The 14,701-nt window shown below is 38.1% G+C and overlaps 1 protein-coding gene across 1 annotated transcript in view; it reads right to left on the bottom strand.

The window, feature by feature from the left end:
• Positions 1-13,793, bottom strand: part of PIP4K2A (phosphatidylinositol-5-phosphate 4-kinase type 2 alpha) — a 202,040-nt gene extending 188,247 nt beyond the window's left edge. The window contains exon 1 of the mRNA XM_023505089.2: positions 13,623-13,793. Coding sequence (XP_023360857.1) covers positions 13,623-13,766 — 144 coding nt within the window. The 5' untranslated portion in view covers positions 13,767-13,793. The remainder of the gene's footprint in view (positions 1-13,622) is intronic.
• Between the last annotated feature and the right edge of the window lie 908 nt (positions 13,794-14,701).

The raw sequence follows: 14,701 nt of genomic DNA, 5'->3' as shown, positions 1-14,701 counted from the left end.
CCTATAAAGTGGAGACATTTTAGACAGTCCAAATTTCCTGGATCCAATGTCACAATGAAGGAGAAAACTACATACCTTGCACTTCCACTATGAGTTATTCAGTGGGTAAAGAAGAAACTAACTTTTAAATTCTTTTTCATTTTAAATAACCACTAATTTGAACCTCGTAAAAACTGACAACTGTAATTACTTCTATCACAATAAAACCCTTCCATATAAAAGGGAAGAAAAATATAGCTGAATAGCTCTGAACTACCAGCAAATTCTCTTCAGAGATTCTTCATAGAGGATTATGGCTCTTTTTGTTTTTTCTTAGAGTCTTTCCAAAATGCTAAGAAGTCAGTGTTACACTGATTAATGAATGAGAACTTGTAAGTTTTTATAACATAAAAAATAGTTTAAAATGATTATAAAAATGAAGACTTTTAATTATATTATAAAGATACCTAAAAGTCATTCAGTTATTCCTGCTGAAAGGAAAAAAAAAATAATCTAAATAAAGAATGTGTTCTCATGAACTAGCAAAATTTTGACCTCTCAGAAGAAAAAAGCTGCACAGATATTTTCCATATGAAATATTTAAAAACATTTATCATGGTATTTCATGTTATAGGCCATTTCTAGGCCAAATTTTTAAAAAATATGGTTTATAGCATCTTTCCTCTTCTCTTTCTGTTGCCCCTGTCAAGAACATCTTTACCAATATTTTGGGTAAAGGTGAACAACAACCCAAGCATGTGAAAATCTCCCCCAACATGGGTGGGTGAGAACAATTTGTTCCAATGGCCATGAAGAAGTGCTTAGAGCTTGGTCAGAAATTGAAGATGCCCTGCTCATCCACTGCATACCAGGTCACAGTCATGTTGACTTTTGTCTTGACACTGGATTCTGATGATTGTGGAAGTCAGAGAGAGGCTGATGACTTTGTGTAACTCTAGCTTATTTTAATCCAAATCATTCGAAAATCAAGATATCACCCTGTCAAACACCAAGGTCAACAACTGCCAGTGTTTTCCATGCTCCAAATTTCCTACTCACATTCCTGTACCTTTCTCTCTGAACATTCATAGAATGCTGTAAATATATCTCACACCTACATTAGGTTTTATACTCTAGCCATGTGAATAGTTGTCACCTTATTTGCTAGATTATAAATTTCTTGACTGTAGTGACTGTGTCTTGTCTATCTTTGTATCCCCTTCAGCTTATAAAACACAGTGCTTTATAAGGAGCAGACATAAATATTTTCATTTAAAAGTAATAAAAGTACGGCAGGAACAAACAAATTTCCAAAAATATGTCTAACTCTACCAAATTTTAAAGGAAAAAAAACCCAGCAGAGGTACTTTTTTAAAGTGTCTCTTTATATGTACCAAAAAATGCCTCAATGTAGCTCTGAATCCCACACCAAAATAAAGTTCTACCTAAAATGGTCTTCTTTACACATTTGATTCTAAGTCCATTCCTACAGACCTACTCATTTTTGAAGCAATTTTTGCTACAGCACAATTGTTTGACAGATATGCAGACTATATCACAGAAGGCTATTCAAGCTACAAAATGCTATGACTTAAAACAAGGTAACCATAAACAATGGACAAAGTAAATGTTTCAAAGATGTACATAGTCCCCTCCTATCAGACTTTCACATTAGTTGTATCATTTAATATGGTATGTAACAATATGCTTTCATCAGAAAATTGGTTACAAAACCTTTGTTTCAGAATTGGGATCACAGTTTTATAGTTGGAAGGGACCTTAGAAGTCTTTTAATGTAACCCACTGATACTACAGATGAGAGACTTTGATATCTGGAGAGATTACCTGCCTATGTTCAAACAAGCAAAGGCAGAGCTGGCATTCAAATACAGATCTTACAATTCCAAACAATCTAGTGAAGAATATTCAAAAGTGATGGCACAGAATATGAAAGAGATGTTCTTCTCCTTTCCAGAGAATATAAGAATGATGTTCATAACACCTCTACCCTTTACAATCACCACTGTGTATAGCAAATGTCCAACTCTTTAACTCCAATTCTGATCTCCCATACTCTGGCCCCTCAGTTCCAGGTCTCAATAGCCATTTCTAACTGCATGTATCAGTCTCTTCAAAATAAAAGATTCAAACCTAAAATGATCTTCTCACTAAAACCAGAGCCTCTTCCTCCACTTCCTTATTTCTGCAAGTGATCTAACCATTTCCTGATAACTCTGAAGTTCAGAAGCTCAGTGACTTCCCACTCTTCAGTCTTCTTCCCTACTCCAATAAATAATACCTGTCAATTAGTCAGAGTTATGCCTTTTCATCAGTTTTTTGACATTTCCATTGACAGTCTCTTATTACTTAATATTTAAACTCTTGTTAATTTATCTTAACTGCTTCATAAGACAAAGACAAATGAAAATGTACAGATATCGTATGATGAGTTCACTGGAACAAAAATGTTTCAGTGATTATAGTATGGCACCAAAAATGGTTGAATGAACCCCATATGGGTTAACTAAAATCATCTTGTTCCTCTAGGATAGCACATATGTACTTCTCATTATAGCACAACATCATTGGGATTTAGATAAGAAAGGATAGTAGAAGGCAAATTCTTAACTACTATAATATCTGAATGCTCTTTTTATGGAGATACATGACAAAAAAGGGCAATACATTATTACTGAAAATTTAATAATGTGAATGCTTTCCAAAAGTATAGAACTTGACATCTCAGAGAATAATAATAGTTTTATTATGGAACAAGTAAGATGCAAAAGACAAATAAAAACTATTTTATTAATCCAGTGGAAGTGTTCTCTGACCTATAAATTACATTCTTCAAACTAAAATTGTTCTGAATAGGACCAGAGGGCAAAACTAAGAGAAATAGATGAAAGATTTAGGCTTGATATAAATGAAAAAAAATTCCTGGTTAAAATTATCCAAAATTACAACATATTCAAATAAAGAAACATTGATATTCCCTTATCTATTCATATTCTGTTGTCATTCCACTTCTCCCTCTGTCTTGCAAGCCCAAACCATCACAGCTAAGAACACAGCCTTATATTACACTAAAAAAAAAAAAAAAAAAAAAAAAATGAGGTCATTCACCAAGCACTTCCTCTTCTCAAACTCATCTTCCAGAAATCTTTACTCTGTCTCAAATAATGAGGAGGATGGTCCTTCTCCTTGACAAGGAGCATAGATTTACTTGCACAAGTAGTCCCATTCCATCCTATCTTCACCAGTAAACTATCATTCCAACTCTGTTCTTTCTCTTCAGTCTCTCTGTCTATTGGCTACATCCACACTATCTACAAAACATGCCCAAGCCTCCCCAATCTAAAAAACCCTTACTTGATCTGTCTATCCATGCTAATTGTTTTTTGTCCCTACTAGCTATCATCCCATATTTCCCCTCCCTTGTGGGACTAATTTCCTTATGCAAACTATCTACATTTGATGCTTCCACTTCCTTTCTCTCATTCTCTCAATTATTTATAGTCTGACTTCAGATCTCATCATTCAACTGAAGCTGCTCTCCAAAATTCCTAGAGCTCTCTCAATTGCCAAATGTATAGCCTTTTCTCAAACTTCATCCTTCTTTCCTCCCTGCAGCTTTCTTGAAGGCCCATCACCTTTTCTCCCTTCATATTGTCTTCTCCCTAAGTTGTTACACTACTCCTTCCAGGCTTAGTTCTCTGCTTGTGTGTCAGCCATCCCTTCTCAATCTTCTTTGCTAATTCAGGTCACATCCAATAGCTGTGAGTGTATTTTCTCTCTCCCCATCCAAAGCTCTGTTCTGAGCCCTCTTCTTTTCTTCCCCTATATTATTTTGTTGGGTGATTTCGTGTACTCCCATGGTTTCAGTGATCATATCTATGGAAATATTCTTCAGATCTATTTGTCCAGCAAATAGTTCTTCTCCTGTTAATTCTACCATCACAATATCTCTCATATAGCCGCTCTTTTCTCCTCTGCCACTGCCCCCGCTATGGTTCAGGAAATCAATAGTTCTTGCCTGGATTTCAGCAAAAGTTATGGTTGGTCTCCTTCATCCAATCTATCCTCCAAACTCAAGTGTCAAACTGATCTTACTGTAAAGGAAATCTGATTATGTCACTACATTCGAACTTCCTCCATTCAATCATCTCCATGGCTCCCTATTTTGTCTAGGATTCAAAATAAAATCTTCTGTATAGCATTTCAAACCCTTTATAATCTAGTTTTTTCCTCTCTTTCCAGATTCTCATACCTTCCTCTGCTCATCTCTCTGCCTCAAATATACACTGGAACCAAGTGAACTGGCCTCCTTGATGTTCCCTACATTCAACACTTCATCTCTGAACTCTAACTTACAGAATTATACAAATTAAACTGTGAGAGATAACCTACCAAATCAGAAATCTCTACTTTAGGATGATCCTCTTGAACATTATTTTGCTGTTACTCTTCGAACATACCATGTGCTTTGTGCAAAACACATTACCTAAACTTATTTCTAAAAGAGTCAACATAAGTACCATGCAGTAACATGGCAAGGGATAGAACCTATCCTGAATCAGGAAAATCCAGTTTCGAATCTCACTTCTGACAAATATGCAAGCAATATGATCATGGACAAGTCATTTCTCAGAGATGATGAGTTATAAATCAATAGAAGGAAATTTTCAAATAGGAGTTCCTTATATGACTGAAATGCAGATTTACAATAAAAACAAAACAAAAGCCAACAAAAATAAAATTGATAACTATAAAGTGACATATTTTAGGAAAATTAGAAACATCAAGCTAGAGTTAGAAAGGAACTCAGACATCTAAACCAATTCCCTCATTTTATAAATAAGGAAATGAACTACAAATTAAGTCACACAGAAGTGAAATATGAACCCAGGTCCTCTGAAAGAACATAAATACACACATACACATACCATCTCCAAATGATCCCATACAGTTCTACAATGGAGCAAAACCATATTGTGAATTATTTTAAAATGTACAGCTACAAAATGGGTACCATACGTTATTTAAGTTTATTGAAATAAGTAGTTAAGCTATACATATTTGAAAGCAAAAATTAATAACTTTCTAAGTCATTTTAAAACTATGAACTGATAACAATGATGGAATCTTTTTGCTGTTCTGAATTAACAATCTAAGTAGATCAGTGAGAACTATGAATGATGAAGAAATAGTGAATCAACATATGGTATCTGAAACTAATGGATTAGTGGAATCCACATACTTATAAAGGTGTTAAAGATGAGTTAAAAAGAAAAAAAGTAAAATGAGGGAAGAAAGAGACAAGAAAAGTCCTAGATATTTAATTAATTTATACTACTTAAGAATGCCAGCTGCAGTAGTGGTCTGACTAATTTAAACTCTGTAAAAAGTAACAATTTTTAGTAATTTCATTTTTTGTATGCTGAATACTCTAAAAATAAATTAACTTCCCTTGTTTTATAATTTATAGGTATGTTAAATAGACTGTGTAAGCCCACAGGTGAATGAAACGTTTGCTAGTTTTAATGAGTTTAAAAGACCTACTTGTGGATAATAAAATGCTGTTTTTAAGTTCCCCACAGCATTTCTCAATAATGAATCATATAGTTCTGTAATTTCTTTGTGTGTGTGTGTGTGTGTGTGTGTGTATTAAAAACAGAGAATGTTTCTTCTCCAGGTGAAAGGGGAAAAACAGTAGGTCCAAACAATATTTCTCTTCTTAAACACAGTTCTTAAAAAGGAGAGAAGAAAAACATTAGAAAAAAAAAGATAGTTGTTATTATTTATATTTTATGGGGAAAGAACTTCAGTTTTAGTTTAGCGCTTCTAACAATACTGAGAATAGAACTCTTATCTTAAGACTGGAAGCTCTCCTGTTGCTATCATCCCTAAGAGTTATAAAAATGGGAACTGGAATTATAAGGATAGAAATTTCTCCCAAATATTTTGCTTGTTTTCTCAGCTTTAACTCCTACTTTTTGTGACAATACTTTTGTCCACTTAAGCCAGACACATATATGTGGTCAAATGCACAATGGAACTTTAAGTTTGGAGGTAGAGGTAAAATAGTTCACAAATGTAGCTGACATCACTGAGTTAACCTGATTCAAGCGGACAGCATTTGATAATTTTCTACACAAGTTATAAAGTTGATTGTGCAGGAATACAGAGAATAGATGTACCAAATAAGCAAGAAGAATACTGTATTAGTCCAGGAACAGAGCTTGCATATTGCTGTAGATGATGCATTAGAAACTACTGTAGCAACTAACTCTATAAGATCATCCCAACCTAAAACCAAGCAACTAACTAAACAAACAAACAAAAGCCCTTTCCTGTTAATCCTGCTAAAGTGTGACTTATTGCTTTTCTTTCTCTTTCTTTTACTGCTAAACTTTTTCAAATCACCTATCTGTTCATTTCCTTCACACAGCATACTTATTCACTTCCTCATCACTCAAGGATTCCTTAACCCTTTTCACCCCTATCACCAGAGAATGCTCTCAGAGATCACCAGTGAATGACTTCTTCACAAAATCTGACTTTCTCCCAGCAGTCTTTACCTTTCCTAACTCTCTGTAGCACAGTTACCTATCTCATTTTGTTAAAACTCCCTTATGTCCCTGGTGCTATACCTATCCTGACTACTACCACACTACTACGTCTTCCTTTATGTTTCTATTTGGGTTCTCTTCCTCATCCTTCCCCCCTAAATGTAAGGATATCTTAAAGCTCTATCTTCGAAGTCTCTTAAGATGATCCCAATAAGCAAAATATCAATAGATATTTCTTTTACCTTCTAGATTTCTGGATTGGGGGAAGAAAGGTAGGTAACAATTCACACACACCAATTACCTCTAAAAGGACCATAGATCTTAAAAAAGATAAAGCATTTAAGTGCTTACTATGTGTCAAAAAGACAGGAAGCTATGAGCCATGTAACTATAGGCTGAGCAAGCTGTTAAAACAGCAGGCCTTTCCTGTTTTAAAAATTGACCTTTCTCCTTTGGAGGGAAGGGGATAGGGAGCATCCACCAATGAACCTCAAATCTTACATTTAGTCTGAAATGCAAAGTTCAATTCAAACTCACAGTAGGGAAAACAGGTTACAAAGACTAGCAAAAATAAAATCAATTATACTTCAATTGATTTCCCTAGCCCAATGGGGGAAAGTCCATAGGCTTTCAGTTCCATATGGGAAATAACTGGAAATTCATAGTGAAAATATCTCACACCACCTTCCATTCTTTCTTCCTTTCCCAGCTATTTGAATTAGTAGTAGCTCAATTTCTACATACTTTTCCCCCCTAGTGAACAGAGCAGCAACTCAGGGGTCCCTCTTCCTTTCCCCACTCTAGAGTTTTTTTCTAGTTCTCCCTCATCTATTAAGCAGAGCAGCACCCAGACCTCTTTTCTTTTTCTGTTGTAGCACTTCTCCTTTCTGTGTGAGTTGGAGAATCATGCAACTTCATGTCAAATATACCAGCCCAATGGGGTCCTGATTTGCAACCAAATTCAATCTCTTGGTTTTTAAGATTTGGGTTTGTTTGGTTTTTAAGACAGTCTTGATGGTTAGAAGTCATTTTGATATACACATATGTGCTGAAGAAATTCCCCCCCCCATCCCACCCCCACCCCCGCGAAGTTCAAGTGTTTTGTAAGGACTTATTAAATAGTCTTCTTCCAGCCAGCTACCCATTTCTTCAAAATTGTTCACAACAGAAATTATATCTCTTTTTAGTCGAGATTAAGCCAGTGCAAAAATCAATGGGTTAATGATCCTGGTTAGGAAGGGGCATCAAATTAGTTTCCAAATCCCTTCCCAGATGTCCTTTTAGGATAAAAAATTTCATTTTTGTCTTTATTCACAGTATCCAATATGTTTCCTGGCACACAGTAGATGTTTAATAAGTATCTGTTAAATGAATTAATGAAGGGATTTTTAGGATTGGAAGGCACCTTAGAATAAATCTAATCTAAACTTCACATTTTACAGATGAGAAAACAGAGGCCCAAATAAGGGCCAAACTTCATAAAATTATAAAATCATAGATGTAGAACTGGAAGAACCTCTAAAAATATCCAATCTCTTCATTCTATAGATAATAAAACTGACACCCATTGAGATTTGGTGACTTACACACTAGATAGGAAGTACCAGAGGAGGGGTTTTAACTCAGGTCTTTTAATTCTAGCGTCTTCCAGGGCTCTTTCTACTAACCACCCTACTTCTCAGCACAAGTTCCACTTTTCATATTACCATAATTTAATTCTGATCAATTGCTTTTATTTTCCAATAATATTAAATTCTATCAAATTAGTATTTACATAATACCACAAGTTTACCAGTCGTTTTCCTTTTTCCAAACATTGTTATTCTCAGAAGGAGGCAACTGGTTAAGAGATTCTGGAATCAAAATCTGCCTCTGATACTTGGTGCCTTTAAGATTTTGGGCAAGTCACTTAATTTCTATTTATGAATGTCTTAGTCTCTTCGATTGTAGAACAAGAGGATTAAATAAGATGTCTCTGACATCCTTTCCCATTTTAGAATCATGATCAAAGTGAGGTAGTGTATATGTGTGTATGTGTGTGTAGGAGTTTAAAACTTACCTAAGATCATATAGCTAACTGGCAGAGAAAGGACCCATATCAAGTAATCTTACTCCAAGTCCAATGCCCTTTCCAGTACCTTGGGTTAAATTGTTATCATCTCATTTCAGGCTCTAATATCTATTTCTCTAAGTATACTATATACCTTAGGGAAAAATCATTCACTCCCATATTAATAAGCATTATAAGAACTTACTGTTAATGTTCTATCACATGTCCTCCATTAGTCTTTTCCCAAGTCTTCTCCCAAATTTACTAAGGATTCCCAAATCCATATGACATTTGGTGATTTTTTTCCTAATGATTACTTCATAGAATCATAAGCTGAAAAGGAACTTGTAAGTCGTGTAGCTCAGCCCTCTCATGCTAAAGTTTAAGGAACTAGAGGCCAGAGAAAGGAAGAAACTCATTTGCCCAAGGCCCATCACATAGGTAACCAAATAGCAAAGCTAAGAGGGGAAGCCAGGTCTTCTGATGCCTGCTATGAGAAGTAACTAAGGACAGTTTTGACAGTGATCAGTTTCCTTTTTTGTTTGCATTGCGAGTGGCTAGGAAAATGACAATATGCTATAAATCATCAATCAAATGAAAGATCTGGGTTAGGATATTCTGATTCGCTGAATTTTCACAAATAACTGAAGGTTTGAAACTCACTGAAAATGCTTAGTACATTATTCTTGATCTAAGCATATGAATACCTTCTATAAAATCTCTGGATATAGCAGGGAGGTGATATAGTGGATGCAGCACTATCCCTCTTGGAGAAAGGAAAAGTTGAGTTCAAATCCAGCCTCAGACACTAGTTGTATGACTTTGGGCAAGTCATTGAAGCTCTGCGGTGCTCAGTTTCCTCATCTATTCTCCCTCTCAAAATAATAACACTTACTTCCCAGTGCTGTTATGAAGACAAAATGAAATAACATTTATAAAATGCTTTGCAAAGCAGTCATTACTATTATAGAATATTTCAGATCACCAATTTTCATCTTCTCTGTATTTTTAATATAGAGAAGAAAAATCTATGCAAATAAAGACACCAGGATATACTCTTTTTTTCCTTGCTTAATTTTTTAAAAACTAAATCCATTTTAAGAACTTCTCTTGTAGTGTCATTTTTTCCAAAGTAGGGGGAAATGGAGTATAGAAATGTTCTATGTGAGGATTTTGTTTTGTCAAATCCCAGTTAAGATTTTATTAAGTCAGCCCAAATGTTTTATTATAATAACCATGTGTTTTGGTGTATTTCCTTTTATCTCTCACACAGTTTCTTCCTCATAAACAACAGTGAATGGTTACCATAATGCTATAAAATCTTCACATTCTGCTCAGACTTTTACTGTGCCTAATGCAAGGTAATAGATCTAGCAGAAAAGTTAGTCAATAAAAAATAAGCAAATGTTAGTAAATAAAAATTCCCTGTATAATTATTTCTAAATGTTGTCACTGTTTATATTTGTTCAAAGTTGTATGTCAACATTTCAAAATATCTACCACCTAACGGATTTCTTCTCCTTGTTGAATTACCAAGAATCTCATTAAAATTCCATTTACTAAGTACTTCAGATTACCTTGCATACAAATATATTTTAAAATCTGTTTTTTAAGACAGTTCCTGTCTTGAACACATTTCACATGGTATTAAAATAAATTTTCAAAAGTTCAATTTCCAGATCATTTTAAGTTAATTTAAAGGAGACAAATACCACAAATTATCTTTTCCTTTAAGTTTTTAATTATATTCTCTGCTTAAAATGCTTGAAATGAAAGTTGGCATTGGTCTTTACTTTGATGGATACTTTAAATTAGAAAGCAGTTTCACACTAAGTGAATATAATGTCATGTTTATTCTCACTACTAACTGAAGTTTAAATAAATTTTTATTTTAACTTTTACAGTTCAAATTGAATGAATAAATCAATAGACAGGATCACTTCCCTGCTCAGATGTTATCTATCTACCCTATCAAGTTTTTCTTTCATTTCCTTAAATTTTTTGTTCAAAGATTTACAAATTATCTTAAAGATACTGCAGTTGCGTGTAACCATGCAACATTTCAAAATAGCAGGACAGATTAGGATCTGTATTCCATGGCTTCTTGTATAATTTTTTATACCTAAGGCTTCCAAATTATATAAAAAATTTTAGAACTGAAAATGGCTTTATCAATAATCTCGTCCAATCCTCTTATTTATAAAGACAATGGATTTTCCCAGGCATTTGCAAGATTGCAAAACTAATTAGTAAAGAGAGCATAAAGACTCAGGTATATTAAAGTTTTTACTATAACTTGATGCCTAATGACAGCAGAAAAAGAACACACATTTTCCTTTAGCAGTCCAAATTAACATGATCAGGGAGACTAAAACACAGGGTCAGATTAAAACCATTCAATTGAATACATTTTCTATCAATATCAATTATGTCAGAAAAGTGGAGAAGGGACTACTTATAGACTCATTTGTCTTCTCCTGATTTTCTTTTAGTCACAATCCCTCATGTACTGACAATGCTATTGTTACTCTTTTATATATTCTGTTGACATTTTGCCACTTAGTTCTCATGTTATATAATTATATATATCCAACTTGATAAAAACTAGTTACTTTTAATACAACATATCATACATGCGTTTGTCCACTCACATAAAATTGGGTGTTGAATTACTCTAATTCAAATACAAGTTCATCTATTTTTACCTTGCTTTTTGAAATTCAATTAAAGAAAATTGACTGACATTGTTAAAAAGGAAACTGAGACCAAATAAACACAAAAACTCTTCCTAAGTCAATTGCAAGTTTTCAAAATAAAGATATTACACATAAAGACATGTTAGCATTCATAGTAATCTTTTATTTTATATAGTAGATACAAATATCTAATGATTCTCAATATATAATTAAAATTAGTTTTTCTATACATCAATTATGCCACACATAATCTGATCCCCAAATCAAATGCCTTAAGCTAAATTGTCTTGTCAGAAAATGCAAAGCTTTTCAAACTTTTTCAAACTAATTTTTCTTACAACAAAATAAATGTAGCAGTTACACTAATATAAAGTAATATAAATAGTTACAAGGCATTTGGCATATATTGTTACAGTGTTTCTCTAGGACACTTGCTTTCCAATTGTAGGCCCCTCTCAGAGATATAGGACATTGCTTAAAAGTACAAAGTAAAGTTACTACTATTTTACTGTTGAAAGCCAATTCACAACGTCAGTCTCAACCATAAAAACAGAACCTCTGTCAAAGAGAAATCTATCAACAAACAACCAAAATCACAATATAGTCTAAATGAAGCCTCTAGAAACTCATGAGTAGAAATTTCACAGTCCAACACAGTCATCAACATAATACTATTAAGCATTAAAGGACCAGTCACTAAAAACATATCACCCTGAAAATTAAATTCATCAAAGAAAAAAGAAGAAATCTGAGAGTTTTTGTGTAATGGTATATTCTCAGTTCTAAGCTATGACATCTTGCACTTGTAACACCAAAAGAAATTGTCAGGCTAAAATGGATTTAGTCCTGTATTTTGAAACCTCAGCTTTTAAAAAGAAGTCACCCCCACTATGACCTCTTTAACAATAAATTCCACAAAATCAATTCAACATATATATATATATATATATATATATATATATATATATATAATTTCAGGACCTATACCTGAATATAAAATCAACTTTCCCTAACATCGACTTAAAAAGGCAAGTTATAATCTCACTAATTTGGGGTCCTTTAAAAATCTAATCTAATGTTACTTCTTCCTTCAATTAGACTCAAGGCAATGCGTATAAACCCAACTCAAATTCAAACTCTTAAGAGCTTTCTTTCACTTTCCACCTCAGATGATTATTTAGCTGCAGTTAGATGAGGAACAAAATTCAGACATTTAAACTTGCCTGGCTCTGTCAACAGCTACTATCATGTTTCCCGATCCACTCTAAGTAGATTAAAACTGCAGGAGTTTCACACTCTAAAATCACCAAGAGGCTTCTTTCAGACCCTCAAACCGCAGTCCGCATAGCCCACAGCAGTGCATCTTCAACTCTCTCAGCTACCCCTTTAAGTGAGACATTAAAGCATTGTGCTAAAAGGATAACAATTTAACAAGGAGGATGCTAGTATTCCCGGTGCATTTACCTCAAAACTCTTACCCCTAAGTGCTGATCTTCTGTAACTCGTGACTTAGGTCCAGTTATTCGAGGAAGGGCATAGAGTAAGAGGAAAGGAGGGAAGAAAAAGGGGGAAGGGCAAGAGAGGGGGCAAAAAAGGAGGAAATGAGAGAAGGAAGAGAGAGAAAAAGGAGGAAAAGGGGAGAGGGAGAGAGAACGCCTGGCTAAGCATACCTTGGGTCAACAGAGGGATAAAGTAATTTGGGAAGGGGGTGGACGATGTGGAGGGTTTAAAACAGTTGCCATACCTATGTTGTCTTTTTCTATGCCTCTCTCCCTCGCACCCCCCTAAAGCCGCATTATGTTAAACAGTGCTACCCTTAACTGAAGAAATGCGCCCCGTCTTTCGAGCGGCTGCCCAGTGCTCCTGACTTCAGGGTTTCCTTCCCGCAAGGAAACCCCAGCGCGCACCCAGCGCAATGACAGGTATCTCCGACCTCTCTCGGAAAGGCTTACACTGCGCCCAGGCTGGCCGGCTCTCCATCTGTCTGGGGAGGAGTGCCCGCAGGGTGGGCGCACGCTCCCGCCCCCGGAGCTCAGGTTGCGGGGTGGGGGCGCACCCGTTGACAGAGAAAGGGGTGGCCAAGCGCCGCCCGCTAACTTCTCCCGAGCCAAGAAGCCCCCAGCCCCATTTCCTCCGAGGGGAGGGTGTGTGCCCGGAGCAGCGGGCGCAGCCCAGCCGGCCCCGTTATCTGCAGCCGCCTCAGGGGCCGGGATGCGCGGGCCGGGCGGAGGGAGGGAAGGGGAGGGCAGTGTCCCCCTGCAGCCGAGGAGGGAGGACGGAGGGAAGACTGGGAGAGGGGGGCCGCCCCCGCGGCCGGAGCCTTACCGAGTGGTTCACCCCCCACATGAGGACGCTGAGCAGCGGGTCGCTGGCTCGGAACAGCTTCACTTTCTGCGCGACGAAGTGCTTCTTCTTCGTCTTGGTCTTGCTCGCGATGACCGAGGACACCAGGTTACCGGGGGTCGCCATGGCCGCCGCCGCCGCCTCGGTCCCCTCCAGCGCCGCTCCGCGCCGCCGAGGCCGGGGAGCCGCCCTCGCTCACACGCCGCCGGCCGGGAGCCCCGGCCGCATGCCGGCCCCGCGCCCCGCCGCCACTGCCGCTCTCCACGGCCGCCGCCTGCGTCCGCTGCCGCTGCCGCGCCGGGAGCCCGGGCGGACTGGGGCCCCGCAGCCGCCGAGGAGCCGCCGCCGCCGCGTCTGCCGCGTCCACCGTCCGCCCGCCCGCTCCTCACTCACAGCCCGCGGCTGGACCAGGCGCGCCGAGAGCGGCTTCCGCGTTGGGCGCTGGCGTCATGACGCACAAGGCGGGCGGGAAGCGGGGCCGCCACTGGGGGGGGGGTGCTGGGGGGGCCGCGGGGAGCGAGGGGGGGGGCCGATCCGAGGCGTTTGTGGCCTGGGGGCGCGCCCCAAGGGCGGGGCGGGGAGAGGAGCGGGCGCGAGCGCGAGCCCGAGCGCGGCCCCAGGCAGGGGTGTGAGGCAGGGGGGGAGGGGGACCAAAGGAGAAGGAAACCCCCACCCCACGGGGGAGACCGGGGATCAAAAGGCGCTGGAAGGGCCTGCCTGCCCAAGAGGCGAGAAAAAGCGAAGGGGAATCCTGGCAGCCGCACTTTTATTATAGGGCTTTACATAATTATCTCACACCATCTTGGAGGACCGGGGCACAGGTATGAGCATCCATCTCCGTAACATACGCCGGAAAACAACGAGGCAGGAGTCGGGCCCAGATCTTTGCTACCCCCAAGTTCATTGCCCTTTTAGAGAAGCCTCACTGTCTGCTTCACAAGATGCCAGGGAGAACAAGCCCGGGGTCGTTGCAAGTCCAGAGCAGTGGGTCCAAAGACAGGCAGGCGCCTTCTGTTTCACTTCATTCCCCCTTTCCCTCAGCTTGTACCTTTGCGTGGTCC

This window comes from Sarcophilus harrisii, chromosome 5 (assembly GCF_902635505.1).
Source record: "Sarcophilus harrisii chromosome 5, mSarHar1.11, whole genome shotgun sequence".
NCBI lineage: Eukaryota > Metazoa > Chordata > Mammalia > Dasyuromorphia > Dasyuridae > Sarcophilus > Sarcophilus harrisii.
Note: the sequence above shows the minus strand (reverse complement) of the source record. Positions and strands in the feature narration are given on the sequence as shown.